General features: G+C 35.6%; 1 protein-coding gene across 3 annotated transcripts in view; it reads left to right on the top strand.

Moving 5' to 3' along the window:
• The window catches only part of LOC136827942 (aldehyde dehydrogenase, dimeric NADP-preferring-like), a 157179-nt gene extending 143838 nt beyond the window's left edge, over positions 1-13341 (top strand). For all 3 annotated transcript variants that reach the window (XM_067085486.1, XM_067085485.1, XM_067085484.1), the window contains 7 exons: positions 830-930; positions 3923-4086; positions 5263-5493; positions 6184-6381; positions 8776-8891; positions 9953-10088; positions 11640-13341. In XM_067085486.1, the coding sequence (XP_066941587.1) occupies positions 830-930; positions 3923-4086; positions 5263-5493; positions 6184-6381; positions 8776-8891; positions 9953-10088; positions 11640-11838 (1145 nt within the window). In that variant the 3' untranslated portion in view covers positions 11839-13341. The remainder of the gene's footprint in view (positions 1-829; positions 931-3922; positions 4087-5262; positions 5494-6183; positions 6382-8775; positions 8892-9952; positions 10089-11639) is intronic.
• Positions 13342-18674: the final 5333 nt, after the last annotated feature.

The following is an 18674-nucleotide window of genomic DNA, read 5'->3' as shown; positions in this document are numbered from 1 at the left end:
TTACCCATTGCACTGGTGTGTGGTATAAGGGTTTTTCGCTCTTATGTGCCTCTTTGCCGATCATTTAATTGTAACGGTCATTATCTGAATGTGATATGCCTTTGTAAGCAGTGATAATTTGTAGGTCAAGAAAAGTGGCTGTTACTTTTCTCACTTTGATGGTAGATAAGAAATTAATTAATTATTCCTAATTCAGTACACATCACTTCTTGTTGAAAGGAGTTTTGTTGTGAAGTGGTTCTCTTTCCCTCTTAATGCGTTGCAACCAATTGCAGATCATTCTGTTTAATACCCGTTTAAGGGTCTCAATCAAAAGCTTTAATATTAAGTTAATTTCTCTATTACTGAGGATGTCATACCCTGAGAGTTTGCGTTTTACTGAGGTTTTGGCACTGAGGTGTTATCTGAATTAAGAAATTATATGCCTGACCAATCAATTATGATTCACCTTCAGTTTCAAAGTTACGGACTTTTTGGTTATGAGAGAAGATATTCTTGGAATATGGTTCTTGTGAAAAGTCTGAGTTCCATCTTGACTGTTGAAGGCGTAAGCTGCCACGCCTCGTGCTCTACAAAATAGAAATATTGTAACCAAATATCCAACATCTTTATGAATGACTCTACTTTCATACTTTAAAATGTTACGTCCTTATTTTGCCCATATCTTAATCTACCTTGTTTTGCTTTATCAAGGAATATTTTCATTTCGTGGCTTAGGAAATGTATTATATTGTAAAATGCTAAATTCTTCTGTTTAGAAGAAATTCGTATTTAGTTAATTTTGGTTGCATAACAATCACTTCTTTACACTTCTCTTTTCTCCCAAAAGGTGCAATTGCTGCTGGCAACGCCGTTGTTATCAAGCCTTCAGAGGTGTCACCTGCCACAGCGGCTGCCATCGCAAATCTTGTCCCCAAGTACATAGACAAGGTAAAGTTTTCATCCGTCAGAGAATGAAATTTCATGAGCCAGAGAAACAGACAATAAATTTGTTTTTTTATTACTATTCAGGAGAACATAATGAAAGGATATAGTATAGGGTTTTGTAAATTGGTAGAAGACCTCTATGTACTGTAAGCTTCTGATTTTACTCTCTAAGGATCATTAGCCATATCTATGATCCTTTTGAAATTACGCAAATGAAGATCATTATGAATACTGCACTATTGTGACTTCATTTCATTTATAATTCTTTATTCATCGAGTCCCATTGATCTTGTGCTAAACTCGCTTACAAGAATACAGATAGATTTCTTATGTGGACTTCAAAATTTTCTTTAGTAAACCTCTTTAACTTAAGGTGTTAAATTCAAGTATTTGTTGCACTTTATATTTTTTTTCCTCTACAAATCAGTGATAAGAAGAACTAGTCATTTCTCTTTATAGCCTTGTGTTCAAAGTAGTTAAGACTGGGTGAAAAAACAAATGAAGTGCCCACCAGGGAGTTATGCGTCTAATAGCAGATAAGAACTTGATCTTTCAAACAAATGGTTTCAGGCAGTGAATTATTAAAGCTCACTTACGTCTGCCCTCAATAGATAAGAAATATCGTTACGTCATCATTTTTAGATATCTTATCTTGAACATGAAACTGATGAGAGAATATAACAAGTGATTTCTATGTTTTGAAATTCTACCAAGGTTCATCAAATCATACCCTAGAAAACATGAAAAAGGAAGGACGAGAAAGAAGTTTCATGTTCAAGATAAGATATCTAAAAATAATGACGTAACGATATTTCTTGTCTGTTGAGGGCAGACATAAGTGAGCTTCAATATATTCACTGCCTGAAACCATTTGTTTGAAAGATCAAGTTCTTATCTGCTATTAGACGCATAACTCCTTGATGGACACTGCATTTGCTTTCCCGTCCTTCCTTTTTCATGTTTTCTAGGATATGATTTGATAAACGTTGGTAGAATTTCAATACATAGAAATCACTTGTTATATTCTCTTATCAGTTTCATGTTCAAGAAAAGATATCCAAAAATATATTTGTTTTTGATGCTGTAGATATCGTAAGATTCATATTCAGTCCTTTATTCCTCACACCGCTGGACTGTGAAACAGCCTCCCAGAGGATGCCGTGCAGTTGGAACCTCAGAAGTTCAAGCGAACAAGCAATGCATTGCTACCGTAATACCATTCTTCTTGCATTTTACTACTTTTTTTTATCTATTATCTATTTATTAATTTATTTATTTGTCTTTTTTGATAAGTGGGATCTCTTCTTTCTGTATTTCACTTTACTTCCTCTCAGTACTTCCTAATGAACACCATATTCTCTGGAAGCTTAAATTTCATGTCATTGGCCATTGTGGACTTGTTCCATATGAATAGCTTTCATCTACTGAATGATAATAATAATAATAAATTGATTCATTATTTCATTTCGTAAAATTCTTTATGACTCCTAACATTCGGTTTTTATTTCTATATGATATAAAAGTTAGAATTGGAAACACATCTCTGAATGAACACAGAGAGGTGAAAGAATGAATTCGTAGGCTCTCCCGATGAAAGCTATCCATCTGTCTCTGGAAAACAGGGAGGTTATAGAACAGGAGCTACGAAAGAAGACCCTTCGCATAGCTGTAGGGAGGCAACAGTTACTGAACCACATGAGATACAAAGAAGGATGTAGGATACGGCAGCCTTGCGGGTATATCACGGTTGACTAAGAAGGAGGACAAACACTTTTATCTCAGTTGAATCGTTTCCTATTTATGACCTCTCCACGAGAGACAGTGTAGGCAATTTGTGGCAGAAAGATCTAGAAAAGGTGCCTTTGATTTAAACCTTTCAAGAGAAGGAAAAAAGACGAAGCACTATAAATTTGAGAACAATATTCTAGACATGCATTTACGAGGTCAAAGTGGAGCGTGAATCATGGGCATTACTCATTCGGATATGCTTCTACTGTCAGATAGTGAAGAAGATGCCAAATCGAAATTGAGTACCAGTAAAATAAAAAACCATTGTTGAGTTGAATCAGCTTAAGGGTAAAGGAAGTCGTTGATAAAGATAAGGAAAAGAACAAGTGAGACAAGGGACCATTGGAGAACATCGTCATAAATGGGAAAGGGAAGAGATAATGTCATTAACAGCCACAGATTAAGAGCGGTTAAATGAAAAGATGAATATGAATTTTGAGAGTGGAGAAAAGTTGGGGGTCATGCACTCTGAAGTCCTAGCAACGTGAAGGCCTATGATATAAAATACTCCAAAGTTCTACAGAGTTTAAGTTCCTTGCTGTAGGCTATAACTCTCGTTTTGGAAGAGATATACTGGTAATCTGGAAGAGTTATTCCAGTCATTTAAGAAAGTTTCGATTCCAAAAAAACTGTCTGAAAAAGATAAAGCAAAACATTTTCTAACAAACTGTAATCGGGAATGTTTTAGCGTTCCAGTTTTTATTCTTTTTTTTTTCTTATGTGTTCCTAGGTCGATTTTTATATTTATAAACCCAGGCTATCATCACAGAGGTGTCCACTTTCAATAACAAACCACCTGTAATGTTAGTACAGCTTTTTATCATGTTTACTCAAACATGACAAAAATCATCCATCTCTGAAAGACATGGCGAATTAAAAGACGTTTTCCTCGCAGTTGTTTTACTATGACTTTCTACTTGTGCATTCTTATTTATCCTTCCCATACATGTATGAGAAGCTTGATTTCAAAACGCAAAAATTATGTACTCTTTCATAAGGTCTGTTCGTAGAAGCCTCTATTTTAGCACCATGTATTAAGCTTTGTTCACGAACTCGCAGAATTATTTAGGAGAGATTCACATGAAGAAAGACAGGAAATAGCACATCAGTGATGACCTGATTGTACTAAAATTGGTTTCCGTCCACAATGCCTGCATTATAACAGTTAATTTATCCCAAGTTTCAAATCAAATTTACCATCACACAGGATTGTTATCCGGTTGTCTGCGGAGGAATACCTGAAACAACGGAGCTCTTGAAGGAGCGTTTTGACTACATATTCTACACTGGATCCACTACGGTTGGGAAAATCGTGCGCGAGGCTGCCAACAAGTATTTGACTCCGGTCACCCTTGAGCTTGGTGGCAAAAGGTAGAGCTCTTGCGTTCACTTTTGCCATATATGTGTATTCCTTCTATGCAGTTCTTTGCGGTTCATCAGCTTCAGCCTAGGATGGGTAAAAAAAAGTCAGGTGTAAGTTACAGAGTGAAAAAAGAGAACAATAAATGAAGAGCATCGGAAAAGTGGAAAGTTAACACTCGTTCTACATTATGAACCCCTTAATGACCATCTTTGGAATTTTGTAATTTAAATGTTTGTTTGTATACAGGCCCATATAAAAATTCATAAATAATGTAAAAACAATTACGGTAAGCCTGTTGATATTCAATATTTATATTTTTTCTATTCTAAACTAATTTTAAGATCGTAAAAAATAGTGTCTCTTCTTGTAAATAATCATATAAAATATTACATTACGAACATATTTAACTTATAGATTTCAGTCCTACCGTTCGCTTTGAGTGTTTTCTATTAAAATTCTGTGTATAGAGCAACGGGGAAGTTAGATGATAGGCACATTTCCATCCTTTTTATTCTAGTTTCGCTGTTAATTATCCGGTCAAGAATTCTCAGAAACCTTTGAATGCATACTATAGTGAGAAAGTGCTCAAAATCGTAGGAAAATCAGTTTAGCTGATCATTTCTCTTGAGAAATTTTGTCGCTCTTATCATTTTTAAATATGGCCAATCAAATCGCCATTCTCCTCTATTATGATTTCGCGTTTGCAGAAGGGTGCGCTGCATGTGTTGTTCCTACGCCCTAGGAATTCGCCTTGTATTATCGAACTCAGATCTCTTTGCTACCTTAAGCGATAAACCATAACTGAGGTGTGTTTTTCTGTCCTTATTTCATTAACAGATCCAAGGAACTCATGTAATTTAAAAACCATGTCTCAAAATTCCATCAGCAATCTTAATGAATATTGTCGTTCACACAGAAAATATTCGTCTTTATTCAGTACCATTTTTTTTTTTATTGGTCGGCTAATAAACGCTTCTTTTGTGGTTTCAGTCAGTTGCTGTTCAAAAAGATAAAAACTGGCTGACTAAGTTACGTAAATTCATTTCTCTCCGTGAAAATTTTCACCATATTCATCATTAATTATTCTTTTCACAAATCATTAATGATCTGGTTTATTATTTGTTTATATATTCATTTCATGACAGGTTTTTTAATCTTTATTTATGATTCATCTTACGTTTCAGCCCCTGCTACGTTGATCAAGATGTTGACATGGACATGGCTGTCCGGAGAATACTGTGGGGCAAATTGATCAACCTCGGGCAGACGTGCATAGCCCCAGACTACATCCTCTGCTCAAAGGCCACAGAAAAGATTTTTGTAGAAAAAGCGAAGGAAGTCCTTCAGGAATGGTATGGCGATGACCCTCAGAAGTCGGAAAACCTTTGTCGGATCGTTGCTGAGCGACATGTCGAGTGAGTAACAGTATTTACTATTACTCTTAATGGTGCATCCACACTGCAGTCAGATATATCACAAACAAAAGTCCTTGCTGGAAACTCACCTGTGTTGGCTGAAATCATGAAAAAGAAGTAATAGCCTCTTCATTTATCTCCAATCAAATTAAAGGCGTGCAGTATTGAGCATACCCTAAAGAATACAAGGAAATCAAGAAACTAAGAGGTCATTTTGGCTCCAGTTGCAGAAGAGTTTCTGAAAAGGGGTGTTCATCCAAAATTAATCACGTAAAGTATGAATGTGGAAGTAACCGTTTTGCCTGGAGCCATTCCTATACAGTAGTTAGGAAAAATAGCAGTGTTGAAATATATATATATATATATATATATATATATATATATATATATATATATATATATATATATATATATATATATATATATGTATATACATATATATATGTGTGTGTGTGTGTTGTAAACTGGTAACAACTGGTATAATTTTTCCAACTTTCTGGGTGCATGTTTCTCTGGATGGGTTGGTTTCTTTAAATGAAGAATTAAAGTTGCTTTAATAGTCACCATTCTAATGCTTCATCTACTGTAGTTTTGCATACACATGTTTGACACAGCCCTTTTAAGCAACGCAAAAATACTGTGCTCAGCATTCCCTTCCTAAATAAAAAACATAACTGCGATGTCTTCCAGCCGTCTGGAGGAATACTTGAAGTGCGGCGAAGCAGCCATCGGAGGCAAGGTGGACCGGGCAGATCGTTGGGTAGAGCCAACCGTTCTGGTGAATGTGGATAAAGATAGCAAGATATTGAAGGAAGAAATCTTTGGACCTATCTTACCCGTCGTCAACGTCGATTCTCACGTGGAGGCAATCAGCTACATCAATGACAGGTATGACTGAATGAGACAGTGAAGGGCGTGTGGTAGCTAATGATGAATGGGGCTCATTGTTTCTCTATTCTCGGTACAGTACGCCCACTTTGGAAACGCAATAATATTGGTCCTTTATTTTATTTTATATCTTAGATTTTAAGAGGCATTCATTGCTGTTAATCGGATATTTAAATCTAATACATGCCTCATTTAGTGCATACTGTTTTCTTTAACGTTCTGCAGTTATTTGCTAAAAGGGAATGCCTTAATTTAACGTTAATTTAACATATATAACCTGTATGGCAGTAATAGGAAAAGAGTGAAGACGTAAAATGTAGAGTTAAACTACTTCTGTAAAGTTCGAACTGTATCTGTCAAGAAAAATGAATGCCTAGGTGGCGCAAATCGAATTTTTAATCATTCAGTGGTACTCAATTCAGAATGAATTGCAATACCATCAAGTCGCATATTTGCATGCCCAATTATTCTAGAAAGCAAAGAAGCACTTGTATTTTCAGATTTTCACGCATGCACACTGGTGTGTCCTTTTCAATATCATCTTTGGGAATTACTATAGAACTGGAAGCAACTACATACAATATTATTAACTCAGAAATCTCTTAACTAAATTTTAATTCTGGTACACTTGATTTCAAATAAACATCTTTCGTGAGTATGAAAGCTGAATTGCAGATCACACATATATCTTGCCTTTTACACTGCAACTTTCTGAGAAAAAATCGAGGTAATTTACTAGTACACTAGAATAATCAGCTAAGAGAGAATGCGACCGTGCTTGACAACATTTTCGAAACACTAAAAAAATCCATCTTATTTGGACTTATCGTTACTTTCAGAAAACTTTCTTTGAAAATGAGAGCTGCGGACATGTCACCAAAGACTTCTGTTATGTAGATGGGTTAGAGAATGAATGGCTAAGGCTTTGATTTCCTGTTGTGAAATAGTCTTGCGTTACAGTTTTGCTTTCCAAATGCCAGCCCAGACTGACAACATATCTGTAACTCCAGACCCATAGCATGCAGTGATGAATTATCGAGATGTTGTCAAGAATACCTTTTAGCCGTATCCTGAGACCCTCAGTCTTTTCATGCTCTTATCAGCTGCCTGGTCCTTCATGATGGTCATCTTGAAAACCTTTATGTGCAAGTCTTCAATAGACTCTTGAAGACCATAACCTCTAGTCCTACTCACAGCTATTATACCTCCAAGTCATTATTGTTGAGCACTGATACACTTGTAGTTAACTACATCACAGCTAAGAAACCCTCCAAAGCAGCATGCAAGCTGAGGTAAAATAGCAATTGTTAGCTGTGCCATGTATGACTGCAAAACCACCAGCCGCCAAGAAGGAAACCAAGGGTCTCTTGAACTATCTTAGCGTACCACCTTATTCATGCATTAGCTGCAATCATGCATGCATCAGATGAAGCAACATCACATTCTTTCCACACGTACCCTCAGGAATATATCCAGCTCTAGAGCAAATAAACAACTTTATAAACATTATTCATTAACTGTTGATCCTCTTACGTGATGTATTAGGAATGCTGCACCTGTAACAGTTTCTGAACGAGATCAGCGTGTCCAAAAAGAAGTAAATGTATCAAGTATTTTTATCCAAGCTGTCATATTCTGTCTTTTTAAGAATACTCTTCCAAGAGACCTAATATTATAAAATTTCAGCTGAGCATGTCTGAAAACATTGGGCTGTAGCTAACGCTCTACTTTCTTGGGCAATTATAGGCAAAGATGTCTGATTTTGATGTATCAGAGACTATTTTGATGTCTTCAATATGTGAGCCTCCCTGAGGATGTCGCAATTGGAACTTCAGAATTTCAAGCACAGTTGCAATGCTTTACTACCCTAATACAATTATCCTGGTATTTAAAAGTTTTACTTACATTTTTTATTTATTTATTTATATATTTGTTAATTTATCTGTTTTTCCAATAACTGAGCTTATCTTTCTGTACTTCCCATTACTTTCTGTTAGTTCTTTCGAATGAACACCATATTCTGTGGAAGCTTGAATTTCAAGTCGGTGGCCCTTGTGGGCTTGTTCCATATGACTAGGGTTCATCTTCTGAATAATGATAATACAGTAATAATGTCAGTCTCAAGTGGCACCTGACAGATCCGACCCATCACTCTTGATTTTTGTATTATCCATCATGAAACTTCATAAATACTCTAAAACATACTTTCATCAGACTAGAAATTGTATACGGAAGTAGTAGTTAGGTGGGCTAAAATTTGGTTACATCTTTCAATGTGCATTGTGATTAAGGAATTTGATAGAAAGAAATATAATTAATTTGTGTAGAGGTGACTCTGTCTTTTAGTCCATCTCTGTGCTGATAAAGTAATCTGTCTTTTCCACATGGACCCAGAGAGAAGCCACTAGCCATGTACGTCTTCAGTAAAAATAAGAAGAAGACGGAAATCTTCATGAAACAAGTTCCTTGTGGTGGAGTTACACTTAATGATACAATATTGCATGTTGCCCGTAAGTATATATTTCTCTGTTACTGTCTCTACTGCGTTCTTGGAAATGGAAAAAATTAATGTATATGTAGGTATATTGTGCATGCATATATATATATATATATATATATATATATATATATATATATATATATATATATATATATATATATACTGTATATATACTGTATATATATATAATATATATATATACTGTATATATATAAATTTCTAACACATCAGGATCGAACCCAGGTCTTTCAGTGTGAGTCAGAAATTTATTTCTGTTCCACACGTAATTGTATGTTGATTATTTCTATATATATGTATATATATCTTCTTCTTCTTCGTTTAACGTGCTTTTTCCCATTTCTCATATGGGGAAGCACGATGCCTTCTTTTGAAGGACTTTTGATTTGGCGTTGGGGTAGGCCGTAGCCTCTATTGGCTGCCCTGCTTGACATCGCTTAGACCCCGGTAGCACATGTGTATATGTATCGTGCCAAATCCCCAGCTCCCTTTCCCCTAGCAGCGATGAGACGTGAGCGGTTTAGGCCGACAGTTCGAGACGTGTAAGGCATCTGTTATGTTTTTAGAAGATTTTGGAGTGGCTTTGTTTGTGTGTATATTAGTCTGTAAACCCATTTGCTTTCAGCAAACCTATCCGTTGACTACATACATAATCCCGGGTGTCTACGGATAGCAAAGTGTCCGCCCTCTGACCGGCCGGCTGGATTTGAACCAGCGACACAGACTTCTTATGAAGTCTGAGTCTGCTGCTCTCCCGACCAAGCCATCAAGGCTCCTATATATATATATATATATATATATATATATATATATATATATATATATATATATATATATATATATATATATTTATATACATATATATATATATATGTGTATATACTGCATGTATATTTATATGTATATAAATATTTATGTATATATATTATTATGAAAAAGAAATAGAAAGTTTTCAAAATTAAATCTCCATAACTATACTCAGTCTCCCCTAATAATCTCTTGTATCTTCATTTCTAATATTTCCTTTCAAAAATTTTATGTTATTATATTCAGATACTGAGCTACCATTCGGGGGCGTTGGACATAGTGGTATGGGCTCCTACCATGGCAAGTTCACGTTTGAGACCTTCACTCACAAGAAATCATGTCTCTCCAGGAGCTACAACTCTTTCATTGACAAAGCAATGAGGTGAGAGGCTCTTGTCACATTTTGAGTCATGTTTCTCTTTCCTAACTTTGATCAATATCAAATTTTTCTTTTAAATTCATCTTACCTCCTTCGAACAAAAATAACTGATGCAAAACATATTCTCATTTTGGCTTCGTGTGGTGTTAACACTGCCTAGAGTGCATTAAAGGTATTTTTTCGAGGAACAATTATTTTTGTATTTGCATTTGCAAAGATTACCAGGCTCTTGAATTGTAACCATAAACGGTAATTTCACAAAAGAAGTAAGAGTAAAAATACAGTTGGAGTTTACACAGCAAATTATAAATAATAGTGCATTTTAATCAAATTATACCTAAAGAAGGAATAATTTCTGGTTTAAACAGTGTTATTTCTGAGAAATAATCATTGTTTATATCAGAGGTTTACAGCACCCTGCACCGTTCATATGTAATGTAATTAATATGTAATTAATTTTTCCACCATCTTCTAGGAATATTAAAATGGCATTCATACATATCAGCAAACAGAAAGAGACAAATTAGTCTTTAGCAAAATAAATAAAACATACTGTATATTCTTTCATCAACTCAGGGGATTCAGAGGGCCTCGATGAATTCTTGCCAAAATATCTGTCTTATGCTTGGGCCATGCATAGCAGTGATTTCATGAAGTTTCACAGAAATAAGGAAGTTTTACCCTAGAAGCGTTTCCATCACTTCATAGGAGCCCAACTTTAACATCTGTATAGACAGAGTAACCTCGCAGAGTCATCTAACAAGAACGACAGCTAACATATGTTGATATTTCATTAAAAATTCATCCTTGTGCCAGAAGAATTCATTCATTTACTGCATACCCCTAACCCTGATGACGGTGGCTTTAGCTAATTGTACCTTCCAGAGGTGGATGGTGAAATCAGCCATTTACACCAAGCCTTCTAGAGTATCTTCACGAGATTCCAGACTGTGACACTGTTTGATTTGCCTTTTTTATCCTTTCACTATCCTTTCACTAAGTTCCAAATCAAGAGAATCTGTGCTGGATAGCATTTCTTCCCAAAACATTTAAAAGATTCAACCTCATTAATCCTGTCTCCATTTGATGATATTTCATCCTTTTGTGCTTTCTCTATCCGCATTATATCTGATTTTCTTAAATTTATCTTGGGCACCATCTCTCAAAACGTATAATGAATTCAGCAATGCACTCAGCAAAACTGGAACATCTGCATATTCAAAGTTTCAGCTTTCTATTGTAATTCAGTTCTAAACCTGGATATCGTCAGTTAGCTTTACACACACGCACACACTCACACTATATATATGTATGTATACATATATATAATATATATACTGTGTATATTTATACAGTATGTATATATATATATATATATATATATATATATATATATATATAATATATATATATATATATATATATATATATATATATATATATATATATATATATATATATATATATATATATATATATATATATATATATATATATATATACACACAATGTGTAGATTTAGAGCAATGTACAATCTCCCATTTATTTTCACAGGGCACGTTTTCCCCCATACACAGAGAAGAATCTAAAACTACTGACGTCACAGAAAGACGGCGGAGATGGCCCCGGCTTCTTCCACTACCTGAAAGTCTTGACCACGCACGCCATTAGCATGGGCCTTGGAGCGCTCATTTTGTACCTGATCATTCACTACTCAGAAAGTAAAGGATATGTTCATTCTGTAGTTGAATAGAATATGATGTTTATCAGTAGATATGAAATTTGTGTAAATTTGTTGCTGGGAAGGATGAGATCCTTTGTTGTTGGGAACATGAATATTGTTTTTTTTTTGCATGTTATGCTATATAGAATATATTGGTGAAAAATAAAGATTGTGGCTAGAATGAGGTGGCCTTATGCCAGCACGGATTCCTTCTTGTGCGAGCAAACTGTAAAAAGGAAAAAGTACGTTACTAAATGTAAAAGGAGTATGAATAAAAACTGTATTGTTTTAAGTAACGTGATTGCCTTGCAGTCACATTAATTAAAACAAGAGAAAAGTTGAACGAATTTCCTGTCAGGGAAGCTATAGGTTAAGAAACTTGTACTAGTATGCCTTATCTTTCTAACGTCCATTATATGATATGATACAGACATGGTCCTATAGTGAGAACAGATTATACTATGTTGTTTCTAATGGTGCTATAATTGTTAATGACCTGAAGTCACTGCAAATTTTTGTCAGTTAGGTTATATTATGTAGTAATATCTGATATCTTTTAAGCGCTCTGAGAATAGTACATATTTGGTTACCCTGAATAAGCTATTTTGCGGAGTTCAAGCGAAATCCTTTTAATATTCTATGAAGTTACTTTCACATTTTATGTCTGATATTGATGTGTATATCAGACCCTAAGATGAATATCAGCCATGGATTTGCAATACTGTTTGGGCATCCCAATTACGGCAAATGTCATATGTAAGAAAAAAAAAAAAAAAAAAAAAATTATCAGAAAATAATGATGCTGCTGGCACTCTGGCGTTTTTTAGTGTGTACGACATATAAGATTTCATTGTCTTGATATTCCATGTTTTTAACGATGGTAAATGCAGCATAATAACTTGTATTTTAGGAAAATTGTGGAGTATTTTGTACCTTTTGCATTTCGAAAGTATTGCTGGGGTATAAGTATGTTAAACGTTTGGTGTAACAGTTAGATGTTGTTTGTGTCCTGGCACAGAATAGAACCATCGATTATTTTGCTCTAGTTATTTTGTAAAGCAAGTCTTAAAAACTGTTAAATGATTTTTTCAAAAATTCATGTACGACTTTACAAATAAGAGGTCTGTTTAGTGATTAAAGGAAAGAAAGTGCCATAAGACAAGTTAATGGTTTTCCTAAGTAGTAGCGGGAAGAAGAAAATCACTCAAATGGGACTAAATTTCTTGATTCATCTGTTAATTATTAATCTGACTGGCACTGCAGTAAGTAACGCTTGCTATAAATAAGTTAAAGAGGCAACCAGGAGAATGAAAACAGGACTGTTGAAATAGGTAATTAGATGTATTGTATAGTGTAGACCTTGTTAGTTTTTAATGTGTTGAGAAATGCTGGGCCATAGTATTCCACTGCCAGTTCACTTGTGCATTTCCATGACAAATTCTATTCAATATTTTGCATTTGAAATGTATTTTCTTACATTTGTGCCAAATATGAATGTTGTAGTGTAGATATGAATACATATTTTAAATATGAGTCGTTATTTCATCCTGTAATCAACTCTTTCCACAAACATTCGTAAACGTTCTATCATCTTGAGATTTTATTTTTGATGGCTTTCGAAATTTACGGTTGCCTTCATGAAAAAAAAAAAGTTCTATACCAAATCATTTAAAGAAAGAGCCTTTTGTGCTTTAAAATTACATTTGACTATAGTTTATTCTGATATTTCTTTATCAAATTTTGCTGAAAATAAACAAGGATATCCTTGCTTATATTCAGCAAAATTTAATAAAGAAATTTCAGAATAAACTATAGTCAAAAGTAATTTCAAAATACAAATGAGTTCCCTGGTAACGAATACATAATTAAAAGCCCTATGTATCATGTTGTAAACATGGCTTAAAGATTACAGGTCACTTTGCCTAATAAGACTTGCCAATTTTGTTTTCCATTCGCAGTTTTCCACATTAAATAACATTATATAATTTATGCTCTAAAATTTTTTATATATATATATATATATATATATATATATATATATATATATATGTGTGTGTGTGTGTGTGTGTGTGTGTGTGTGTAATATATATATAGATATATATATGCTATAATTGTAAAATGACGAATCAAACTAAGTTTCCTACGGTAAATTGCTGAAAAATTGACCTTGAAATCCTTAGGTAGTCCTCAAAACCAGCATGCGCACTGGAAACGATTATGTAATTATAGTGACAATTTAGATCTAACTACTACATCTCTGCTGATCGTCTTGTCCTTGTGTACATTAGTGAAAAAAGGCTCTCTGTGTCCAGAAAAAGCAATGATACCTTACAGGAAAAAGCCGACAAGGGCCGGCAGAAAGTCGGCGGACGAGCGACAACAGTATCAGGGATGAAGGGCATACGATGTTCGTTAAACCTATTTTGTGAGCAGGTATAGATAAGAGTTCTGGCCTGGAACACTTCCCTTGATATAGAGAGCCTTTTCACCTGTGTACCCGTAATGGGACGATTGGATCCATCCTTGATAGGCTTTACAGAGACGAAACGACGCCTGTTCTTGGTACTGGTAGAGAAGAGCCTCGTTCGCTGCTAGAGGCCTGTACTAAGACAGTTCCCATCATCACCTATACAGTGGCCAACTCTAGACTCAGTGTGATGGTATGGTGGTGGAGTCTCCGATAAGTCCTCTTTGCTATCTTATATATGGGTGTTGCAGAGGTAAGAATCTTCGATCAGATACCAACCCCACCTACCTACCACCGATGGCACCTTCGCCAAGGTGGAATCTGAAGATGATCTAGAGATCTTCCGATGGATGTTTGAAGCTTCCTCCGTCCTCCACTTCACCTGCGAGAGGCACACCTGGCGTACTATCCCCTTCCAGTTCCTTGTTGGACTGGTGGGTATTGCTCTCAGCTAGCACTCTGCTGGGCCTGCGTTCGATTCTCTGACTGGCCAATGAAGAATTAGAGAAATTTATTTCTGGTGATAGAAATTAATTTCTCGTTATAATGTGGTTCGGATTCCACAATAAGCTGTGGGTCCCGCTGCTAGGTAACCAATTGGTTCTTAGCCGCGTAAAATAAATCTAATCCTTCGGGCCAGCCCTAGGAGAGCTGTTAATCAGCTCAGTGGTCTGGGTAAACTAAGGTATACTTAACGATCCCCTGCCTTGATTTGCAAGTGACCCAAACCCAAGAACGATACCCCACGATGGTCTAAACCGACTGTCCATAGCCTCTCTGTAAAGGGGCAAAGTGGTTGTCGGGACGACTGCAAGTTAAAGGAAACAGCGAAATTGACAGAGCAACCCAAACCCTTGTCAACAGCAGTTTCTCAAACAGAGAAACTCAAAAGCAAGTCAAATCGGCTCTAAACAAGTGGTATCAAGACCCTACTACGAAAGAGCAAATCTGTTTTATAAGGGCTACACACACCAATGTTACTGTCCGGGAGTAGTAGCACATAAGAGTACATGTGTAATTACCCGCCACCTCCGACTACTTCAAGATCACCCTCGTCATCCGGAGACTTGAAGAGACGGAGCGTCGTATATCGATTCACATGCCAAAATAGAGAATGCCCTCATTTATTTATCAGTAAGTCCATCTGTCTTTCCAAAAGTCTTTCTTGCCATCTACAGAAGGCGCAATATTTACAAACTTCAGTGAAAAACATGAGAACAGCCTGGACCGCCCAACATTATTAAGAACGGTCGAAATCTTGAATTCCACCACGTACTACAACTCTGAGAGACTGTATATACAGAAATTACAACCGACAATGAACACACAGGATAATATATCCTCCATTCATCGTCTAGCAATGAAACTCAATTACGATGGGCCTGACTATATGCCTGATTTCTTCATTTGATAGTTTTGTTGCTGTAATCACAATTTGGTAGACCGTTATATATGCAGTTACAGTACATGTAGTCTAATCTTTTGAAAACTATTTATAATTCTTTATATCAATTGTGCACATGGTTATTTCCTGCGCCATTCGCATGTTTTTAGTAGAGTAGCTTGGTAGGGAAAGTCTTTACAATAGCATCAGATCACGCCTTAGTTTTCTTTTGCTTTTGCTAGTAGTTGTTTTATTCCGATTTTCTAGTCCAAAAGTTCTTTTATTTATACTAAATATGATAAGTTTTGTCTTCCCGATAAGCTATAGAACAATGCCAAATTTACTTCCTGTTTCATTATATGCTGGCCAGTAAGGTAGAAAATATTATAAATCTCATTGTAGGGGAGAGCGGTGAATGATTCGGACAGTGGGATGGTCCGGACAGTACAGTTCCTGGAAAATGTAAGGGGCCGTCAGCTCCGAGAAATCACGTGAAATCGCGAGAGTTTGTTTACCATTGACACAGACTTTGGTTGGTTAGGGTCGATTACTTTAGTATTGAGGGTAATTTTTGTGGTTTTTCTAATTTCCTATGAATTTTTTTGCGTTTGAATCATAAGCTTTGGTGTAGTGAATATGATATGGGAGCTGATTATGAGTTTTGGGTGTAAATTTGTACTATATGACGAAGATGTAGCTATTACCCGCCTGTAATCTGAAAGGATTTGGAGTTGAGGGTGTCATCAAGTGGTTATACTGTATGTGGGGGATGATTCGGACATTCTAGGGTTGGGACCCACCTAGCAAATCTTTACTAATTAAGAATTCCAACAAAGAAACAAAAGATTTTCACTAACATTATTTAAGTTATGTTTTGTGTATATGCATTTATTAGCCCTTCATTACCTTTACCTAATAAAGCACTTCATAAACCCATCAAAGAACCCCCTAATTACAAATTAAAATAGCTTATCTTATGTTTCAGATTGATTATAGTTCCTTAAGGCCTATTATGGGACGAAAGTATAAGAAGAAAACCAACAGGGAAAGGGATGCTACTGCTATAGAAAATGCACTTCAGAGTTTAGAGAAAAGGGTGGTTCAGTTAGAACAATTGCTCCTAAGTTTGGAATCCCACGGAGCACATTTCATGACTATTTGAAGAAAGATAGAGACAAGGCTGGCCAGGAGAGGTTTCAGTTACCTTCTTACTCAGTTAGGCAGGTCTTAAGTGGCCACATGGAAAGAGAATTAGCTGATTATCTGAAACAGTGCTCTGCTATTTTTCACGGACTATCAAGTTTATCAACTAAAATAATAAGGAAACTGGCATATGTTTTTCAAGAAAGTGACTTTGTCGGGGCTTTTGTGACTGATAGGCCAAAGCTAACTACACCACCTGAAAGCACAACAAACTCACACGAAGTAACACCACAGCCACACCCTACACCATCATCACAACAGCAGTTTTCTCCTGAGAATATTAGACCATTCCCAAAAGCTGGAGAGAGGAAGGGGACGGCTAAAGGCAAAAAGTGGGGAAGATGCATTATTGCAACGGACTCTCCAGAAAAGCTTGAACTTGAACAGAAAGAACTGAAGAAAAAGCCGAAAAACACAGCCAAGAAGGAAATAAAGTTTGGAAATGATACTTCAAGAACATTAAAAAGCAAGAAAAATACAAAAAAAGGTTAGATACAGAGGGCCAGACCAGTGATGAAGACATTTATCACCTTGAAGAACTCGTGACAGCCGATCTTAACAATAATTCTTCTGACATCTCAGAGGAGGAGATAGAAGACACAGAAGTGGGTTTTATTGATAAAGTCCCAGAGGAGGGAGATTTAGTTCTTGTTGGGATAGATCCAGAAATTGAGGATGAAGCAACTATTGGTAAAGAGTCAGTAATTGGAGTGCTTCCAAACCCAGTTCAGCAGAGTATTAAAAGAAAGCAGGGGTATTTCAAATTTTGTTTTTCTTTTGCAGGACACAATATTGGTTACGCCAGCTTTAATATTTAAGCACAACAAATTTCAAGTATTTGAGTTACGATTATATTTGGTTTTTACTCATGGTGAGAATAATTTCAAGTAAATTTTGGTCATTTAAGAATTTGGTGGCAAGGATATTTCAAGTTTAGTTTTTGTTTTGAAGGTTACAATATTCTTTAAGACTACTTTAACATTTATTCTCAGCAAACATCGTAGATTTTCTGTCTGCCATTCACTAACGGAGAGAATAATCTTTTAAGTTGATCATAATTATTTCAATAAAACACTTCGTATGATATTTCTGTTTCATTTATCATCAGACTTGAAGATAAATGTCAATTATAATAATTGTCCAAATCATCCCATGCTCTTGTCAGAATCATCACCATGGGTAGGGATGATTCGGACATTTTGGAAACTTGTACTTAAAGATAAATAGCTTCAAGTATAGTAAAGTATACGACTTGCCACATTCACTTGTAAATGTAGGATGATGAGGCTACACATTGACATGCCAAGGATATCACTGCTCCTTAAACTCTGACTTCTAGAGAGAAATTAAAAAAAATGTCCGGACCATCACCGCTCTCCCCTATACATTACATTATAGGAATGGTTCCCTATTGTCTGGCTGACATGACATTAAGACTCAATAAGTGATTATACTGCACTTATAGTAATAGTGTTTTAGTAATTTATTACTATTATGAATATATTTGTTCCATATGTTTACTAGATACGCCTGTTTTATTCATTAAGTGGCATGTTTTAAGGGCTCTGGTTCAGCTGCTCCATTTACTCCATAGTATATTGGCCGCTGGAAAAAGAACTAGGTGTCTTTTTCCTTTGGTTACCTAGGCCCATGCATGCTTACTCTGTTTAATGGTTGCTTTGGGTCTCTTTAGCCGTAATGATAAAATCTGACTTTTTGTGTAGTCATACCACTATTCGTCGTCTGTGTTGCCTTTCTATTTTATGTGACTACATAAAGCTGTTTGTCTTCATTTTCTTTTTTTAAGCCTTA

This window comes from Macrobrachium rosenbergii, chromosome 42 (assembly GCF_040412425.1).
Source record: "Macrobrachium rosenbergii isolate ZJJX-2024 chromosome 42, ASM4041242v1, whole genome shotgun sequence".
Lineage (NCBI taxonomy): Eukaryota > Metazoa > Arthropoda > Malacostraca > Decapoda > Palaemonidae > Macrobrachium > Macrobrachium rosenbergii.
The sequence above is the reverse complement of the archived record's forward strand: the minus strand, read 5'-3'. Positions and strand labels throughout refer to the sequence as shown.